The sequence below is a fragment of the Macaca mulatta genome, chromosome 11 (genome assembly GCF_049350105.2).
Source record: "Macaca mulatta isolate MMU2019108-1 chromosome 11, T2T-MMU8v2.0, whole genome shotgun sequence".
NCBI lineage: Eukaryota > Metazoa > Chordata > Mammalia > Primates > Cercopithecidae > Macaca > Macaca mulatta.
Window position 1 is genome coordinate 117,552,430 of NC_133416.1, and position 19,007 is coordinate 117,571,436.

The 19,007-nt window shown below is 45.7% G+C and overlaps 1 protein-coding gene across 11 annotated transcripts in view; it reads right to left on the minus strand.

Annotated features, from left to right (window-relative positions):
- Positions 1–18,691, minus strand: part of ANAPC7 (anaphase promoting complex subunit 7) — a 29,367-nt gene extending 10,676 nt beyond the window's left edge. For 2 of the 11 annotated variants that reach the window (XM_077955063.1, XM_001106734.5), the window contains exons 1-6: positions 18,510–18,691; positions 13,526–13,712; positions 12,587–12,706; positions 6,032–6,143; positions 5,261–5,414; positions 3,729–3,871 (exon numbers count right to left, since the gene is read on the minus strand). In XM_077955063.1, the coding sequence (XP_077811189.1) occupies positions 3,729–3,871; positions 5,261–5,414; positions 6,032–6,143; positions 12,587–12,706; positions 13,526–13,712; positions 18,510–18,610 (817 nt within the window). In that variant the 5' untranslated portion in view covers positions 18,611–18,691. Of the gene's footprint in view, positions 1–3,728; positions 3,872–5,260; positions 5,458–5,992; positions 6,144–12,586; positions 12,707–13,525; positions 13,713–16,708; positions 16,764–16,999; positions 17,043–17,508 lie in introns of those variants that run through there. The other 9 variants (XM_077955065.1, XM_028829857.2, XM_077955066.1 and 6 more) reach the window with 9 other exon arrangements.
- Between the last annotated feature and the right edge of the window lie 316 nt (positions 18,692–19,007).

The window sequence follows — 19,007 nt, forward strand, 5'->3', positions numbered from 1 at the left end:
AGTGAAACCCTGTCTCTACTAAAAATACAAAAAATTAGCCGGGCATAGTGGCACGTGCCTGTACTCCTAGCTACTTGGGAGGCTGAGGCAGGAGGATCACTTGAACCAGGAAGGCGTAGGTTGCAGTGAGCCGAGATCACGCTACTGCATTGCCTGGGCAACAGACTGAGACTCTGTCTCAAAAAAAAAAAAAAAAAAAGAAAATGCAAAACCCAGCTGGGCATGGTGGCTCACACCTGTAATCCTGGCACTCTGGGTGGCGGAGGCAGGAGTATCACCTGGGCCCAGAAGTTCAAGACCAGCCTGGGCAATATGGTAAGACCCTGTTCTCCACATAAATTTTAAAATATTAGCCAAGTGGTTGGGTGTGGTGGCTCATGCCTGTAAACCCAGCGCTTTGGGAGGCTGAGGCAGGCAGATCACGAGGTCAGGAGTTCGAGAACAGGCTAACAGGTGAAATCCCATCTCTACTAAAAATACAAAAATTACCTGGGCATGGTGGCGTGTGCCTGTAATCCCAGCTACTCAGGAGGCTGAGGCAGGAGAATCGCTTGAACCAGAGAGGCGGAGGTTGCAGCGAGCCGAATCACACCATTGCACTCCAGCCTTGGCTACAGAGCGAGACTCCATCTCAAGAAAAAAGAAGGGCCAGGCGTGGTGGCTCATGCCTGTAATCCCAGCACTTTGGGAGGCCAAGGCAGGTGGATGACGAGGTCAGGAGTTCAAAACCAGCCTGGCCAAGATGGTGAAACCCCGTCTCTACTAAAAATACAAAAAATTAGCTGGGTACAGTGGCAGGCGCCTGTAATCCCAGCTACTCAAGAGGCTGAGGCAGGAGAACTGCTTGAATTCGGAGGGCGGAGGCTGCAGTGAGCCGAGATTGCACCACTGTACTCCAGCCTGGGCGGCAGAGTAAGACTATGTCTAAAAAAGTAAATAAATAAAATAAAATAAAAAGAAAAAAAAATTAGCCAAGCACAGTGGCACATGCCTTTGGTCCCAGCTAGTCAGGAGGCTAAGGCAGGAGGATTGCTTGTGCCCAGGAGGTCAAGGCTGCAGTGAGCTATGTTTGAGCCACTCCAGCCTGAGTGACAGAGTGAGACCCTGTCTCTAACAACAAAAACAAAACCAAAAACCAAAGGAGGCTGGGCATGGTGACTCACGCCTATAATCCCAGCACTTTGGGAGGCCGAGGCGGGAGTTCAAGACCAGCCTGGCCAAGGTGGTGAAACGTTGTCTCTACTAAAAATACAAAAACTTGCTGGGCATGGTGGCACACACTTGTAATCCCAGCTACTCAAGAGGCTGAGGCAGAGAACTGCTTAAACCTGGGAGGTGGAGGTTGCAGTGAGCCGAGATCGCGTCACTGCACTCCAGACTGGGCGATAGAGTGAGACTCTGTCTCACAAAAAAAAAAAAAAGACAAAACAAAAAAACAAAGGAGCAGAACAACCTACCTCACAATTTGAAAGCCTGCAATTTTCAGGAAGTGTTTGCCCCTCTCTCCTGTGGCGTGATATACAGCTACCCGAACCCAACCCAACCAGAAAAGGCCCAAAAAAAGGCATCAAGTAAGGTTCCTCTTTCAAGAGTTCTAGACCATCAGAAACATGCTGCTGAAAAGCCAGTCAGTCTCAGAAAAAGTTGGCCTATTCCCAAAAAACTTGTAGTTCTATCCAAAATGTAGTTCATTAAAGATCACCACCTCGGCCAGGCGCGGTGGCTCAAGTCTGTAATCCCAGCACTTTGGGAGGCCGAGGCGGGCGGATCACGAGGTCAGGAGATCGAGACCATCCTGGCTAACCCGGTGAAACCCCGTCTCTCCTAAAAAATACAAAAAACTAGCTGGGCAAGGTGGCGGGCGCCTGTATACAGTCCCAGCTACTCGGGAGGCTGAGGCAGGAGAATGGCGTAAACCCGGGAGGCGGAGCTTGCAGTGAGCCGAGATCCGGCCATTGCACTCCAGGCTGGGCAACAGAGCAAGACTCCGTCTCAAAAAAAAAAAAAAGATCACCGCCTCAGGCTGGGCACAGTGGCTCAGGCCTGTAATCCCAACACTTAGGGAGACTGAGGCAGGTGGATTACCTAAGGTCAGGAGCTGCAGACCATCCTGGCTAACATGGTGAAACTCCCGTCTCCTCTAAAAAAAATACAAAAATTAGTTGGGTGTGGTGGCGGGCACCTATAATCCTGGCTACACGGGAGGCTGAGGTGGGAGAGTCACTTTAACCAGGAGGCGGAGGTTGCAGTTGAGCCAAGATTGTGCCACTGCACTCCTGCCTGGGCGACAAGAGTGAAACTCCGTCTCAAACAAACAAGCAAACAAAAAATCACTGCCTCTCCCCAGCCCCCGTTTTATTCTCACCCACATTCTACAAAAAGGGACCTATGCTCACTGTTACCTATCTCTTGCCACCATTCTCTTCCATCCCTTGTTATCCCCCTTCAGATTCCCATGAAAATTCCTCTCAAGCCAAGATTACTACAATGCTCCTGCTGGCTCCTGGGTCTTGGTCTGAGATTCCAAGCTGCCAGCTGCTGTCAGACTAGTATTTCTAAAACACCATTTTCATCATGGGTGCAGGGAGCTTGCAGAAGAGGAATAAGCACTTGAGGCGAGAGGGAGATCTTGTGCAAACAAATCCATTTTTCTAGATCTGTTTCCTCATCTAAATGCTTGGGATGGCCCCTTCCTAGCTCCGCCATTCCCCTGGGTTAAGAGCTCACAAGACTGTTTATTGTCACAAGGCCTTGTTTTTCTGATGGCCTTTTTTGGGCCTTTACAAATAGACAGCATATCTATCTGACCTTATTTCCCACTATTCCTGAGTACTCACTGCCAGTGTCCCAACTGCCATCTCTTGGAGGTCCCTGTGAAGATTACCTGTCACCTGCAATCTTTTTTAAGATCAGTGATTTTTCTGTTGTTCACGCCTAATTACTGTCTTTAATCACCTTATCCCTTTCTTATTCCTTTTTAATTATACTAAGGATACGGTAAAACAAAATTCCCTAAAAGGATATTATGATTTTAGGGATGCCATCCAAATTCTCAGTCAGGCACATCATAAATTTGTAAGTCATAAGGAGGAGCTATGATCCCCTCAAAAGAAAAAAAGCCAAATAATGATCTGTGGGGAGAAGACACTTGAATTCAATCAAAAACAACTGCTTAAATGGAATTACCTAAATGTTAGAAACATGTGTCATGACCTAAAAAAACTAAAAGACTACTATAAGTTTTATACACTATTTCTGGGCCGGGCGCGGTGGCTCACGCCTGTAATCCCAGCACTTTGGGAGGCCGAGGCGGGCGGATCACAAGGTCAGGAGATCGAGACCACGGTAAAACCCCGTCTCTACTAAAAATTACAAAAAATTAGCCGGGCGCGGTTGTGGGCGCCTGTAGTCCCAGCTACTCGGGAGGCTGAGGCAGGAGAATGGCGTAAACCCGGGAGGCGGAGCTTGCAGTGAGCCGAGATCGCGCCACTGCACTCCAGCCTGGGCTGGGCGACAGAGCGAGACTCCGTCTCAAAAAAAAAAAAAAAAAAAAAAAAAAAAAAAAAAAAAGAAACGTGTCATGACCTAAAAAAACTAAAAGACTACTATAAGTTTTATACACTATTTCTATGAAACTTGGTATCGAGCATTCATGCTGCATATTCTCCCTATTATCTCTGATCCCCCTCAACAACAGCCACTGTCTTCCTGCCCCAAGAATTACTTACCTTTTATCAGATAAGGATCCAACATCTGTGCCTGTTCAAACTTGAGGACAGAGTTTTTATTGTCTCCGGCTCTGAAGTACAGATCTGCTAAGCTTCCCAGTAGGTCCACGTTATCTCGCAATAAGGATTTTTTCTCTAGTGAACTTTAAGATATTTATTAAACACTGAACCTTTAAATCTATTATAAATCCTCTTAGTTGTTGAATCTGGATTTAGTTGTTGAATCTGGATGATTGGTCATACAGATAGTATTTTCTTTTGCATAAATATAAAAGTCTTCATAATAAAAAACTTTAAGCTTATGACTTTAAAAAAAGTTATATAGGACAGGATAGCAAAAATACAGAATAAAGCAGAAATCTCTCAGTACAAACAAATAACTTTGTGGTGGCAGTTCTTCAGAACACAACATACGCTACATGGTGTTAAAAGTAATGTCATTCACAAGTGACACCTATTTATTACTCAAGTAAATGACTTTGCATAACACAAGCCCAGGCCGGGCGCGGTGGCTCAAGCCTGTAATCCCAGCACTTTGGGAGGCCGAGACGGGTGGATCACGAGGTCAGGAGATCGAGACCATCCTGGCGAACACAGTGAAACCCCGTCTCTACTAAAACTACAGAAAAAAAAAACTAGCCGGGCGAGGTGGTGGGCGCCTGTAGTCCCAGCTACTTGGGAGGCTGAGGCAGGAGAATGGCGGGAACCCGGGAGGCGGAGCTTGCAGTGAGCTGAGATCCGGCCACTGCACTCCAGCCTGGGCGACAGAGCAAGACTCCGTCTCAAAAAAAAAAAAAAAAAAAAAAACAAAACACAAGCCCAAGCCTCTTCTTGTCCTTGAACTTTATCTGAATATAAAGAAAATCCCTAGTCCCAAGAAGGCAAGCCAGGTTAGATGTTGCAATAAACTAAGCTTCTGGTGAGTGCAAAATGATTTTCTTCCACAAGGCCAGACATAGTGGCTCACGTCTATAATCCCAGTACTTTGGGAAGCCCAGGTGGGAGAATCACTTGAGCCCAGGAATTCAAGACCAGCTTGGGCAACATGGTGAAATCCCATCTCTACAAAAAAAAATACGAAAATTAGCTGGGTGTGGTGGCGTGCACCTGTAGTCCCAGATAATCAGGAGGTTGAGCAGGGGGATAGTTTGAGCCCAGGAGATTGACAGGTCAAGGCTACACTGAGCTGTGACTATGCCACTGCACTCCAGCCTGGGTGAGAGAGAGAGAAATCTTGTCTCGAAAAAAACAAAAAAATGACACACCAAGGTAGCCGGCTTTGCTTTGCAAGGGTTACTACCTATGCAGGTGCAGAGCTAAACTCAGTCAGATTTATATTTTTACAGGTCCCCAACAGAGATGATTACATGATTATATTTGGGACCATTCAGTGTAAAAGACTAACACATCCCAGAGACTGGCTGCAGCACCAAGAGAGAAGCATCTCATTTTTCTTTTTGTTACTTCAGATACACCAGAATTCCAGACAAGCAAAGGCCTCAAAAACACTGAATTAACTTTGTGGCTCTCACCAGATGGTATTGATTGCTCTTGAGTTGTCACCGGTATGCACAAAAGCATACGCTTTGATCCACACAGATAGCCAGTCCAAGTTAGGCACGGTTTGGATCACATTCATTGTCATGGACGCCACCTCTGCCCCTTTTACAGAAAGGGACAGCAAGCCTAAACCAACAAAAAGCAGAAGAAAGAAAGTAAGGCACGATATCTCTCTTCCACATGCAAGGAGCAACGAGCTATGTTTTCCCTCGGCTAAAAGGCAACTGCTTCCCTATTCTGAGCAATGCATGACAGAAAAAACATATTTTAGTATTTCTTTTCTTTTTGAGACAGAGTCTTGCTCTGTCCCCCTGGGCTGGAATGCAGTGGCACAATCTCAGTTCACTGCAACCTCCACTTTCCTGGGTTCAAGTGATACTCATGCCCCAGCCTCCCGAGGAGCTGGGACTACAGGCATGTGCCACCATGCCTGGCTAATTTCTGTATTTTTAGTAGAGACGGGGTTGTGCCATGTTGCCCAAGCTGGTCTTGAACTCCTGAGCTCAGGCAATCCACCCACCTCAGCCTCCCAAAGTGCTAGGATTACAGGTGTGAGCCACTGTGCCCAGCCAAAAACCATGATTAAGTATTTCTTGACTGAATATGTGACAACAGAATCCTATTAAATCACTCTCTGGAGGGGAACTTTTAAAAAATAAAGTTATTCTAATGTACAGCCAAGATTGAGAACTACTATCTTTGACAGTAAACATGCCATGAAAACAGGCAGAAAATATCTCTACCTAGAATGGCATCAAGGGCTAATGGGCACTGCCTCAGCACCTCCTTATAGCTGGTGACTGAAGGGCGCTCCTGACCAGCCTTCTTGTACAGGTTTGCCAGCATCATGTTTATCTGTATAAACACAAACAACAGATAGTAAAATAAGTGTATACTGCAAAGAAAATCGCTCACCATGAAGAAGTCCTAATTTTCATTACCAGTTATTTACTTTTTACTGGAAAATCTACCCACAACCCTGTGCAAATAAAGGGAGACTGACCCCATTCTTCAAAAGAAAGAATTACTACCTTTCCTTTCCCTAGCTCCTCCCATCCCTAAGAGGAAAGTCACATTTCCTTCCCACAAGGCCCAGTAATATCTGAACAAAAGACGCTGCCCTCTGGAAACTGGAACATTCATTTAAGAAATGGTAGAGAATGCTAGTTAACTTGATTCTTTCTTGATCTTAAAACAGAAGATGAACTATCTCACATAAGAAAGTGAGAAACTCCTGACATAGCTAGTTAAGAAGGATCAGATCAGTCTTTCCTAAAAAGGAAATGATACAGAAAGACAGATAAAGAAGTGTAATACTTGGCTTTTCTCTGACAATTCGCCTTGTGGCTAGACTCTAGCCTAACACTTAAGGCTTTGGCCCGTAGGTACAGTCTAACTCACTAAAGTAATGCTACAAAAATCAGCTACACTATTTAAATCCAGTGAGTGCAGACAGCTGCATTTTAGCATAATTTAAATATGTAATTCATAAAGCTAAATTAAAATAATCCTACCTAACATGCAACTGGGAAAACTCAAGAAAATCTAAAAGTTCTGGCCAGATGTGGTGGGTCACGCCTGTAATCCCAGCACGTTGGAAGGCCAAGGTGGGTGGATCACGAGGTCAGGAGATCGAGACCACCCTGGCTAACACGGTGAAATCACGTCTCTACTAAAAAAACACAAAAAATTAGCTGGACGTGGTGGCAGGTGCCTGTAGTCCCAGCTACTCGGGAGGCTGAGGCAGGAGAATGACGTGAACCCAGGAAGCAGAGCTTGCGGTGAGCCGAGATCGTGACACGACACTACACTCCAGACTGGGAGACAGAGCGAGACTCCGTCTCAAAAAAAAAAAAGAATATCTAAAAGTTCCAAAGAATGCAGAAGTTATAGGCAAGTGATAAAAGACTTTCCTAATAGTACACAGATAAACACAATATTCCAATTTAAAATTAGATTTTTTCTCTTTTTCTTTCTGAGACGGAGTTTCACGCTTGTCACCCAGGCTAGAGTGTGATGGCGCCATCTCGGCTCACTGCAACCTCTGCCTCCTGGGTTCAAGTGATTCTCCTGCCTCAGCCTCCTGAGTAGCTGGGATTACAGCCACCCGTCACCACGCCCGGCTAAATTTTTTTGTATTTTTAGTAGACACGGGGTTTCACCATGTTGGCCAGGCTGGTCTCGAACTCCTGACCTCAGGTGATCCGCTCACCTCGGTCTCCCAAAGTGCTGGGATTACAGGTGTCAGTTACCGTGTCTGGCAAAATTAGTAGATTTTAAACACAACAGTATTTGCTAGATCATTGACCTAAGGAAGCAGTCAGTGTGAGGGCACAAAAGAAAAAAGGTCAACTCCCAATCTCTTCGATTATCTGTGGCTTGGTATGCCAGATATTTACTAGAAAGAGTGGCTCTGAAGATAAAGAACATCTGTTGCAAGATAAAGAACATCTGTTGCAATTATAGACCTACATTACATAAAACAATCTAATATAGCATTAATTCAAACAATGGAATAATGAAACACTAAAAATAAAACTATTTTTTACTTGGCCTCAGATTTTCCGTATTAGGCTACTATTTTGAAAATGCAAAGAAAAATACTTAAAGGAAAACTCCAGGATTGATGTCAATACTTGTAAAGAATAAAAAGTTAAATCTAAGATCCTTTCTTGACTGCTGGTTATATTAACAAACTATGACTGATGGACTATCTGTCTCAACAAATATCAAAATTTCCTTTAAGCTACTTGACTGTCACTTTAAAAGAATGAGTTTTGAGTAATACCTAATGAAAAAGTCAGTTATTGGCCGGGCGTGGTGGCTCACGCCTCTAATCCTAGCACTTTGGGAGGCCAAGGCGGGTGCATTACAAGGTCAGGAGTTCGAGACCAGCCTGGCCAACGTGGTGAAACCCTGTCTCTACTAAAACACAAAAAATTAGCCAGATGCAGCAGCATGCGCCTGTAGTCCCAGCTACTCAGGAGGCTGAGACAGGAGAATCGCTTGAACCCAGGAGGCGGAGGTTGCAGTGAGCTGAGATCATGCCATTGTACTCCAGCCTGGGCAACAGAGCGAGACTCCATCTCAAAAAAAAAAAAGTCAACTATTTTAAAAATAGATCCTCACTTAAGAACATCATAAAGCCACATTCCACCAGTTATAAAAACAAGCAGTCATCATTTTCTAAAAACTGAGTAAGAAATTCTATGTTGGTATGTTTACTCTTAAAATGTGAACATTTACCAAGATTTAATAATCTAACACTGAAATTTTCCTTTAAAATGTGAGGGAATGTGTGGCGATGTTTACCATATATTAACAGACATTCATTTAGACATATTTTGACTCACTTCTTTGTCCTTTACACAGACTGAGAAGCCAGTTAACTCCCTAACGGACAAGAAAGAAAAACTGTAAATGTTAAAGGTTTATGTTCGAGGCACACATCTTTGCTCCTAGCTATAAGAGCACTACAGAATGAAGGATACGTACTACTGACAAATGCAGACTCATACAGTTGCTCTAAGAATGATGGCAATGAAAATCAAGCAGTGGATGCTATAAAGCTGAGATGCTTTGCCATTACTATTTTCCAAAAAAAACTCCTACAAATATCCACAAGTCATTTGGAAGGAGATTATGGTATATTTCTAATAAGGTAAGGAATAGTATCCTTCAAAGTTTATAATTAAAATGGCTTCTTGGCCGGGCATGGTGGCTCACACCTATAATCCCAGCACTTTGGGAGGCCTAGGCGGGCGGATCACCTGAGGTCAGGAGACCGAGATCATCCTGGCCAACATGGTGAAACCCTGTCTCTACTAAAATGCAAAAAAGTAGCCAGGCATGGGGGTGTGCGCCTGTAGTCCCAGCTACTCGAAAGGCTGAGGTAGGGAGGTGGAGGTTGCAGTGAGCCGAGATCGTGCCACTGCACTCCAGCCTGGCGACACAGCAAGACTCTGTCTCAAAAAAAAAAAAAAAAAAAAAAAAAAAAAAAAAAGGTTTCTTACAAAAGGAAGATACCTTGAGTATTGCAGCAGACATTCTTTATCTGTGCAAAAAGATTATTCTTGGAGTAAGAGAAGACTTTCATAGGTTACCAGAACAGGATTTGGTATACAACATCCAAGCTTATTATGAGAGAGGTTAATTCATAATAAACTTTCAAGTGTTTTTAACAGCAGCCAAAATCATACTGAAAAAATAGCTTCAAAAACTCAGAAAACAGTAAATAATACCTTAATATGAGGAGGTGCTTAAACATGTTCTCATCAAGTTTGGTTACTTTTAAAGTTCAGCAAGACTTGGATGAAGCAGGCCGGGCGCGGTGGCTCAAGCCTGTAATCCCAGCACTTTGGGAGGCCGAGACGGGCGGATCACGAGGTCAGGAGTTCGAGACCATCCTGGCTAACACGGTGAAACCCCGTCTCTACTAAAAAATACAAAAAACTAGCCGGGCGAGGTGGCGGGCGCCTGTAGTCCCGGCTACTCGGGAGGCTGAGGCAGGAGAATGGCGTAAAAACCCGGGAGGCAGAGCTTGCAGTGAGCTGAGATCCGGCCACTGCACTCCAGCCTGGGTGACACAGCGAGACTCCGTCTCAAAAAAAAAAAAAAAAAAAAAAAAAAAAAGACTTGGATGAAGCAGCACTAACTAAAATACACCAGGCCCCTACTGCTTAGATTTCCTATCTTTTAAAGGCAGGAGGATGCACACGTCATTTTACCTATAAAATTCCTTATTATTAAGCAAAAGTTGCACAAAACAGTTTTTCAATAAAGTGAGCAGGGTGGGAGACATGATAGTATTCTTAGAATATTAAATACTGATATATTCTCACATTCATGAACTTATTCAGCATTTATAAAACTAACAGAAAAAATACTGTTCTTCTCATTTTATAAATAAAAAAGTAGTAAAGCTCACAAATTAGTAACATGCCCAAGTTTGCACTGCACACAGCTTGTATGCCCTAAACTCAAACTAGACACCAGATATTTTAATTTTAATTAAAGGTGTTTTCTTCACTGTAATATGCTGCCAAATCAAACACAAAGACATATTCTACACATAAATAAGGATAAAAGAATCTTACAGTATTAAGTTTCAAAACAAAGGAATAAAACCACCCCCATTACCAAAGGGGTACACCTATGGAGGGCAAAAAATGAAGTTCTAAAAAAGTATGTTTACCACCTGGAAGTGTTTTACAAATAAATCATTATTTCCTATAATAAGAAACATCAAAGGCTTCTCTGCCTATGGAGTAGCCATTCTTTATTCCTTTATTTTATTAGTAAACTCACTTTCACTGAAAAACAAAAACACGAAGAGGCCAGGTGCAGTGGCTCGCACCTGTAATCCCAGCAATTTGGGAGGCTAAGGTGGGAGGACAATTTGAGCCCAGAAGTTTGAGACCAACCTGGGCAACACAGTGGAGACTATCTCTTAAAAAAAAAAAAAAAAAAAAAAAAAAAAAAAAATATATATATATATATATATATATAGAGAGAGAGAGAGAGAGAGAGAGAGAGAGAGAGAGAGAGAGGGGGGCTGGGTGCGGTGGCTCATGCCTGTAATCGCAGCACTCTGGGAGGCCGAGGCGGGTAGATCACCTGAGGTCAGGAGTTCGAGACCAGCCTGACCAACATGGAGAAACCCCGTCTCTACTAAAAATACAAAATTAGTCGGGCATGGTGGCGCATGTCTGTAATCCCAGCTACTCGGGAGATTGAGGCAGGAGAATTGCTTGAACCCAGGAGGCGGAGGTTGCAGTGAGCTGAGATTGTGCCATTGCACTCTGGTCTGGGCATCAAGAATCAACCTCCCTCTAGAAAAAAAAAAAAAGGCCAGGCATGGTGGCTCACGCCTGTAATCCCAGCACTTTAGGAGGCCGCAGCAGGCAAATCACAAAGTCAAGAGTTCAAGACCAGCCTGGCCAATATGGTGAAACACCACCTCTACCAAAAATACAAAAATTAGCCAGGAGTGGTGGTGGTGGTGGTGGGTGCCTGTAGTCCCAGCTACTTGGGAGGCTGAGGCAGGAGAATCACTTGAACCTGGGAGGTGGTGGCTGCAGTGAGCCAAGATTGCACCACTGCACTCCAGCCTGGGAGACAGAGCAAGACTGTCTCAAAACAAAAAAACAAAACAAAAATAAAAAATAGGCGTGGAGTGGTGTCTCACACCTATAATCCCAGCATTTTGGGAGGCCAAAGTGGGAGTACAACTTGAGCCCAGGCATTTGAGACCAGCCTGGGCAACACAGTGGAACCTTGTCTCTACCAAAAATAAAAAAAATTGGCTGGGCGCAGTGGCTCCTGCCTATAATCCCAACACTTTGGGAGGCCGAGGTGGGCGGATCACCTGAGGTCAGGAGTTCAAGACTAGCCTGGCCAACATGGCAAAACCCCATCTCTACTAAAAATACAAAAAAATTAGACTGGTATGGTGGCAGGTGCCTGTAATCCCAGCTACTCGGGAGGCTGAGGCATGAGAATCGCTTGTACTTAGGAGACGGAGGTTGCAGTGAGCCCCTATGCTATTGCACTCCAGCCTGGGCAACAAGAGCAAAACTCCATCTCAAAAAAAAAAAAAAAAAAAAAAAAAATTAGCTGGGTGTGGCAGCTTGCAACTGTAATCCCAGCTATTTGGGAGGCTGAGGTGGGAGGATTGCTTAAGCCTGGGAGGTTGAAGCTGCAGTGAGCCAGAATCACACCACTGCACTTTAGCTTGGGTGACGGTGAGACTCAGTCTCAAAAAATACTAAGTTAAACATTAAAAAAGAAAAAAAGGGCCGGGCGCGGTGGCTCAAGCCTGTAATCCCAGCACTTTGGGAGGCCGAGACGGGCGGATCACGAGGTCAGGAGATCGAGACCATCCTGGTTAATACGGTGAAACCCCGTCTCTACTAAAAAGTACAAAAAACTAGCCGGGCAAGGTGGCGGGCGCCTGTAGTCCCAGCTACTTGGGAGGCTGAGGCAGGAGAATGGCGTGAACCCGGGAGGTGGAGCTTGCAGTGAGCTGAGATCTGGCCACTGCACTCCAGCCTGGGCGACAGAGCGAGACTCCGTCTCAAAAAAAAAAAAAAACCAAAGAATAAGCATGTGTAGTATTCTCCAGTTATCATTTTCAACAGCTGAATTTTCAGGGTCCCCCACTCCATGAAGAGGAAGAAAATGAGAATTAGAATCATGGGTAAAATGTTCAGATGGACTCCTTAATGCATGAGAAAACATGGAGGGAGGGAGCAAGGTTAGGAGGGCTGAGGAGAAAAACACACAAACATTCAACTTACTTTGGGAGTTCTTTGTCTTGAAGGGATCCCATCAAGTATAGCAATGGCATCTTTATCTTGTTTTAGCATTGTGTAACATTCAGCCATTTTGTATTTCACTTCAATTTCAGATGGAAGACACTAAAAGACAATGAAAATATCTCTTTGAAACATTATTCCAACAATATGAAAGTACCTCAAAACGTTAAACACAGTTATCATATGACCCAGTAATTCTTTTTTTGAGACAGGGTCTCGCTCTGTTGCCCAGGCTGCAGAGCCCAGTTGCCAGGCTGGAGTCCTGCAATGCAGTGATGCCAACATAATTTACTGCAGTCTTGAACTCCTAGTCTCAAGCAATCCTCCCACCTTGGCCTCCTCAGTAGCTAGGACTACAGGTGTGTGCCACCATGCCCACTTGTGTAAAGACAGGAGTCTCACTATGTTGCCGAGGCTAGTCTCAAACTCCTGACCTCAAGTCCTCCCACGTTAGCCTCTCGAAGTGCTTGGATTACAGGTGTGAGCCACTGTGCCTGGCCTCATCTTTTACAACGAATCAGCTATCATCTAAATCAGCGGTCCCCAACCTTTTTGACACCAGGGACCAGTTTCATGAAAGACAATTTTTCCACAGATGGGGAGTGAGGGGGTGGTTTCAGGATGAAACCATTCCACCTCAGATCATCAGGCATTAGTCAGATTATGATAAGGAACACACAACCTAGATCCTAGCAAGTGTAGTTCACAATAGGGTTTGTGTTCCTGTGAGAATCTAATGCTACAGCTGATCTGACAGGAGGCGGAGCTCAGGTAGTAATATTCACTAGCCCTCCACCCACCTCCTGCTGTGCAGCCTGGTTCCTAACAGACCAGGCACTGGGGCCTGGGGAGCCCTGTTCTAAATTTTTGGAGTCTTTCTCAAAAAAAAAAAAAAAAAATCACAATTCTATCTTCGATTACCTGACTTTGTGGAGTAGATGCAGAATTTCCAGTTGAAGGTCTCACTTTTGAAGTTTTACTTAGCGCTTTCTTCTGCTGTAAAGCCATGGTATACTTACTCACAGCATTCCGATATTCCTTATCATGAAAGAGAGAATCTGCATGATACACCAAAAGCTGGTACTTCTGAGATGGGGAGAATAACTCACTAGAAAACAAAGAAAGTATATCCCCTACATAGGTTATTTTGAAATTTTAGAAGGAACACTGTTAAGTGTCTACATAAGCCTAGCGCAAAGCCTTGTATAATGACAGCTTACAAAAGAGTCAATGTACCCTGAGTGCTAGTCCCTAAAGTAAGAAACATGAAAGTTGAAAGCTGAACTCTATGCTAATATGATAAATATATCTATTGCTCAATATAATCTTCCTTTATTTAACATTAAAGCAATGATACCTATGAATCAAATCCAGTAGGAGATAGAGAAAATGTAATACATCTTTTCCTCCCTTTCAATCCAAGCTCCCCCAACTTTTTTTTTTTTTTGAAATGGATTCTCGCTCTATCATCCAGGCTGGAGTGCAGTGGCGCGATCTCAGCTCACTGCAACCTCCACCTCCCAGGTTCAAGCGATTCTCCTTCCTCAGCCTCCAGAGTAGCTGAGATTACAGGCACGTGCCACCACGCCCAGCTAATTTTTGTTTTTTTTTTAAGTAGACACAGGGTTTCGCTATGTTGGCCAGGCTGGTCTCAAATTCCTGACCTCAAGTAATCTACCTGCGTCGGTCTTCCAAAGTGCTGGGATTCCAGTTACAGTGAGCTGAGATTGCACCATCGCACTCGCACTCCAGCCTGGCGACCGAGTGAGACCCCATCTCAAAACAAAACAAAACAAAACAAAACAAAACAAAAACAAAAAAACTAAAGAAAATGCCACTATAAAAGGAGAAAGGGGGGCTGGGCGTAGTGGCTCACGCCTGTAATCCCAGCACTTTGGGAGGCCAAGGCAGGCGGATCACCTGAGGTCAGGAGTTCAAGACTAGCCTAACCAACATGGTGAAACCGTCTCCACTAAAAATACAAAATTAGCTGGGCATGGTGGCGCATGCCTGTAATCCCAGCTACTCGGGAGGTTGAGATAGGAGAATCGCTTGAACCCGGGAGGCGGAGGTTGCTATGAGCCGAGATTGCGCCACTGCACTCCAGCCTGGGCGACAAGAGTGAAACTCTGTCTTTAGAAAAAAAAAAAAAAAGGCCGCGCGCAGTGGCTTACGCCTGTAATCCCAGGCCACAGGGTTTCCTTTCGTTGAGGTAATGAAAACTTTCTGGAATTAGATCATGGTGATGACCATACAATTTTGTAAATACTCTAAAACCCACAGAATTGCATTATTGTGGCCATGCACTATGGCTTACGCCTATAATCCTAGCTACTTAGATGCTGAGGCCGGAGAATCACTTGAACCTGGGAGGCAGAGCTTGCAGTTAGCCAAGATCCCGCCACTGCACTCCAGCCTGGGTGACAGAGAGAGGCTCTGTCTCATAAATAAACAAACAAACAAACAAAAAACGGCCGGGAGCGGTGGCTCATGCCTGTAATCCCAGCACTTTGGGAGGCTAAGGTGGGAGGATCACCGAGGTCAGGAGTTTGACCAGCCTGGCCAGCATGTTGAAACCCTGTCTCTACTAAAAATACGAAAATCAGCCAGGCGTGGTGGTGGGCACCTGTAAACCCAGCTACTTGGAAGGCTGAGGGAAAACTGCTTGAACCCAGGAGGCGGAAGCTGCAGTGAGCCGAGATCACGCCACCGCACTCCAGCCTTGGTGACAGAGCGAGACTCAGTCTCCCCCCCAAAAAAAACAACACAACAAAAAAGTATAGTCTAGATGACTTAAGTTCTCTTCAAACTCTGTGATTCTATGTATGTAGTGAGAAATAACCATCTGATGCCTGGATACAAAAGTATTATTACACCCACAGAAGGCATTCTGATACTCATATAACATACATGTCTACTTACACATGCATAAGTTACCTCTGTAATGACACAGGAAAAAATAGTTACTGCCTCTGGAGAAAGGAAATGGTGGGGTGAGGTTCAAGACTCAGGGAAAGATACTGATCTGCATGCCCCTTCTCCACTGTTTGAATTTAACAGTGTCTACTGCCTATTCCACAAGAAATTTTAAAGTATAAACCATGAAGGGCAGAAACCTGAACATGTCCTAAAGCTAGGAAACTGCCAATCTAACCTAACATGAAAAAGCATGGGCTGAACTTAGTCTAGCCAGAGAATTAAACTGTTTCAAACTCTCCTGTAACATCTTTGAGAACTAAGAGCAAGTAGGGCCTAAATCTCCAAACGTGGAAACTATGCTTTGACAAATCACTCAGAACCAAGAACCAAGTGAAAGGTTCCAGAATAAACACAGAAGGCTGACAGAGACCAGGGCTCCTGTCAACATGAAGTGGATGGTGGCAAAATGATGGGTCTCACTAGTAAGGTCCAAAGCACACTAATGAGGCCGGGCTCGGTGGCTCACGCCTGTAATCCAAGCACTTTGGGAGGCCTAAGTCATGGGGATCACTTGAGGTCAGGAGTTCGAGACAAGCCTGGTCAACATGATAAAACTCCATCTCTATTAAAAAAAAAAAAAATTAGCCAGGCGTGGTGGTGCGAATCTGTAATCCCTGTTACTCAGGAGGCTGAGGTGGGAGGATCGCTTGAGCCTGGGAGGTGGAGGCTGTAGTGAGCCAAGATCGCACCACTGCACTCCAGCCTGGGCAACAGAGCAAGACTCTGACTGAAAAGCAAAACAAAACACCAAAGCACACTCATGAAAATCCAATGGGCAGCAGCAGCTGCATTGTAAGCACTTTAAGGACCTTTCCCTTCTGACCTAGACCAGCTTCTATAGCAGGCCAAACACTAATACATCTACAGAGTAGAAGTTTCCATGATAATGCCATTTGGAGGTAGCAGACTGGTGGCTCAGAATGGAGACTCTCCAGTCAGAGAAGACCAGGTCCAGACATTGTACTCCTCCATTTATTAGATGTGTGAACTCAGACAAGGGTATTTCACCTCCCTGAAGTTGTACTCACTTCCTCAACACACTCAATAAGCATGTGAGTGCTTAATGCGCACATCCACTGTGCTTTCAATTGCTAGGCGATGCGAAGGGTAGAAAAGTGGGAGTACCTGAGAGTCCTGGGAGTCAGAGAAGGTTCTCTAGGAGAGATGTTCAGGCTAAAACCTGAAGGAGGAGGCAGCGCTGAGATAAGGACTGTTGCAGCAGGAACAGCAAGTACAAGGGCCCAGAGAACACGCTTGGTACATTCAAATAACACAAAGAGGCCAAGCGCGGTGGCTCACGCCTGTAATCCCAAAATTTTGGGAGGCCGAGGTGGTGGGATCACCTGAGGTCAGGAGTTCAAGACCAGACTGGTCAATATATTGAAACTCCGTTTCTACTAAAATTACAAAAATTACCTGGGCATGTGGCGCTCGCCTGTAATCCCAGCTACTTGGGAAGCTGAGGCAGGAGAATCGCTTGAACCCAGGAGGCGGAGGCTGCAGTGAGCCGAGATCGCGCCACTGAACTCCATCCAGCCTGGGCGACAGAGCAAGGCTCTGTCTCAAAAAAAAACAAAAATAAATAAAAATAAATAAATAACAGAAAGAATAGCCAGAGAGGCTGGAGAGCAGTGAACACAGTAATGAGATGAAGTAGCAGAGAGTGAAGGGCAGATAGTTCCTTTCGGAGGCCATGGGAAATAATTTTCATTAGTGCAATAAAGGATTTTTTTTTTTTTAAGACGGAGTCTCGCTCTGTCGCCCAGACTGGAGTGCAGCGGCGCGATCTCGGCTCACTGCAAGCTCTGCCTCCCGGGTTCCCGCCATTCTTCTGCCTCAGCCTCCCCAGTAGCTGGGACTACAGGTGCCCGCCACCACACCCGGCTAATTTTTTTGTATTTTTTTTAGTAGAGACAGGGTTTCACCGTGTTAGCCAGGATGATCTCGATCTCCTGACCTCGTGATCCGCCTGCCTCGGCCTCCCAAAGTGCTGGGATTACAGGCTTGAGCCACTGCAACCAGCCAGTGAAGGATTTTAAGCAGGAGAGGGGCATGTCCTTAAGGATGGACACTCAAGGATGGAATCAGCCCAGTGCTTCAATGAAACAAGAAAGGCGCCACGCCCACCCATTAATGGAATCTCCCGTTTCTTTTTTGAGACAGGCTGTCGTTCTGTCGCACACGGTAAAGGACAGTGATGCGATCACGGCTCACTGCAGCCTCGACCTTCTGGGCTCAAGCAATCCTCCTGCCTCAGCCTCCCGAGTAGCTGGGAACTCAGGCACGCACAATCACGCCCGGCTAATTGTTTAATTTTTATTTTTCATAGAGCAGGGTCTCCCTATGTTGCCCAGGTTAGTCTTAACTCCTGGGCTCAAGCGATCCTCCCGCCTCGGCCTCCCAAAGTGCTGGTATTAGAGGCGTGAGCCATCGCGCCCGGCCCCGTTTTCAGGGGTTTCCCAAGGCGAGAAAGTGGACCCTCCTGATACACTTAATGGGGTGACCAATCTCAGATGCGGGGCTAGAGCATAAAAACCAGGAGGCTGGGTCCCGGAGCTGCAGCGAGAGAAAAAAACGTTCTCTGGAAGGAGCCGAGAGGGGAGGATTCGGCCCAGCGATGTGACAGTCGCGCTACCCCGCGACAGGTGCCTCAGAAAACCCTCGCCTGGGTCGTCCTCAGAGCCTCTGCCTTCTATTTGTCCAAGCCGCCGCTCGCCACATCTCCGCAGGGACTTGACGCCGGCACCCAGTGAACCCAACTTGCGCTCCGAAGTCTGCTCCGCTCCACTACGCCCTCGCAGACGCCGGAGCCTCCGCTGGTGCGGGAGGCCGCTCCTTCCCGCCTGTTCCCGCGTGCCCTGAGCCCCCGGTCCCAGACCACTGCCGCTTTCTCCTCAGCCCCAGGCCGCTCCCCGCCTCAACTCACGGGTTGTTATTACTCATTGTAAGTAACAAGCTGCTGAGGAGCCGCACGTTGGAGTGCAGCCCCGCGGCCGCCATGTCCCGCACGTGGTCTATCACATTCATCCTGCCCTGCAAGGCCGCGGGCAGCGGCGGCAGCACTGTCTCGAAAAACCGGTAAGGGATCCTTAGGGAAGACTCCAAAATGGCCGCGTCGCCGGGGTCCATCGGGTCCACACGCGGCACCGCCCCCAAGCAAGAGGTAACTACTGAAGTGCCCGAATAAAAAGAAACTCGAGTCCCTGCTCCTGTCGTGGTCCCTTTCCGGTGAAATGAGTTGTTACTTTTACGCAAAAATTACGTCATCATCCTAAACTGCAAAATTTACTGAGGACTTACAATGAGACAAAAGTTACCTTAGTAAGACTACTTGGTCAATTTGAATGAGTCTGAGAGGAATTTGGGCCTCTCAGAAATTAAAATGTGTGAGCATTTACCAGAAATAAAATATAGTAAGGTGAGG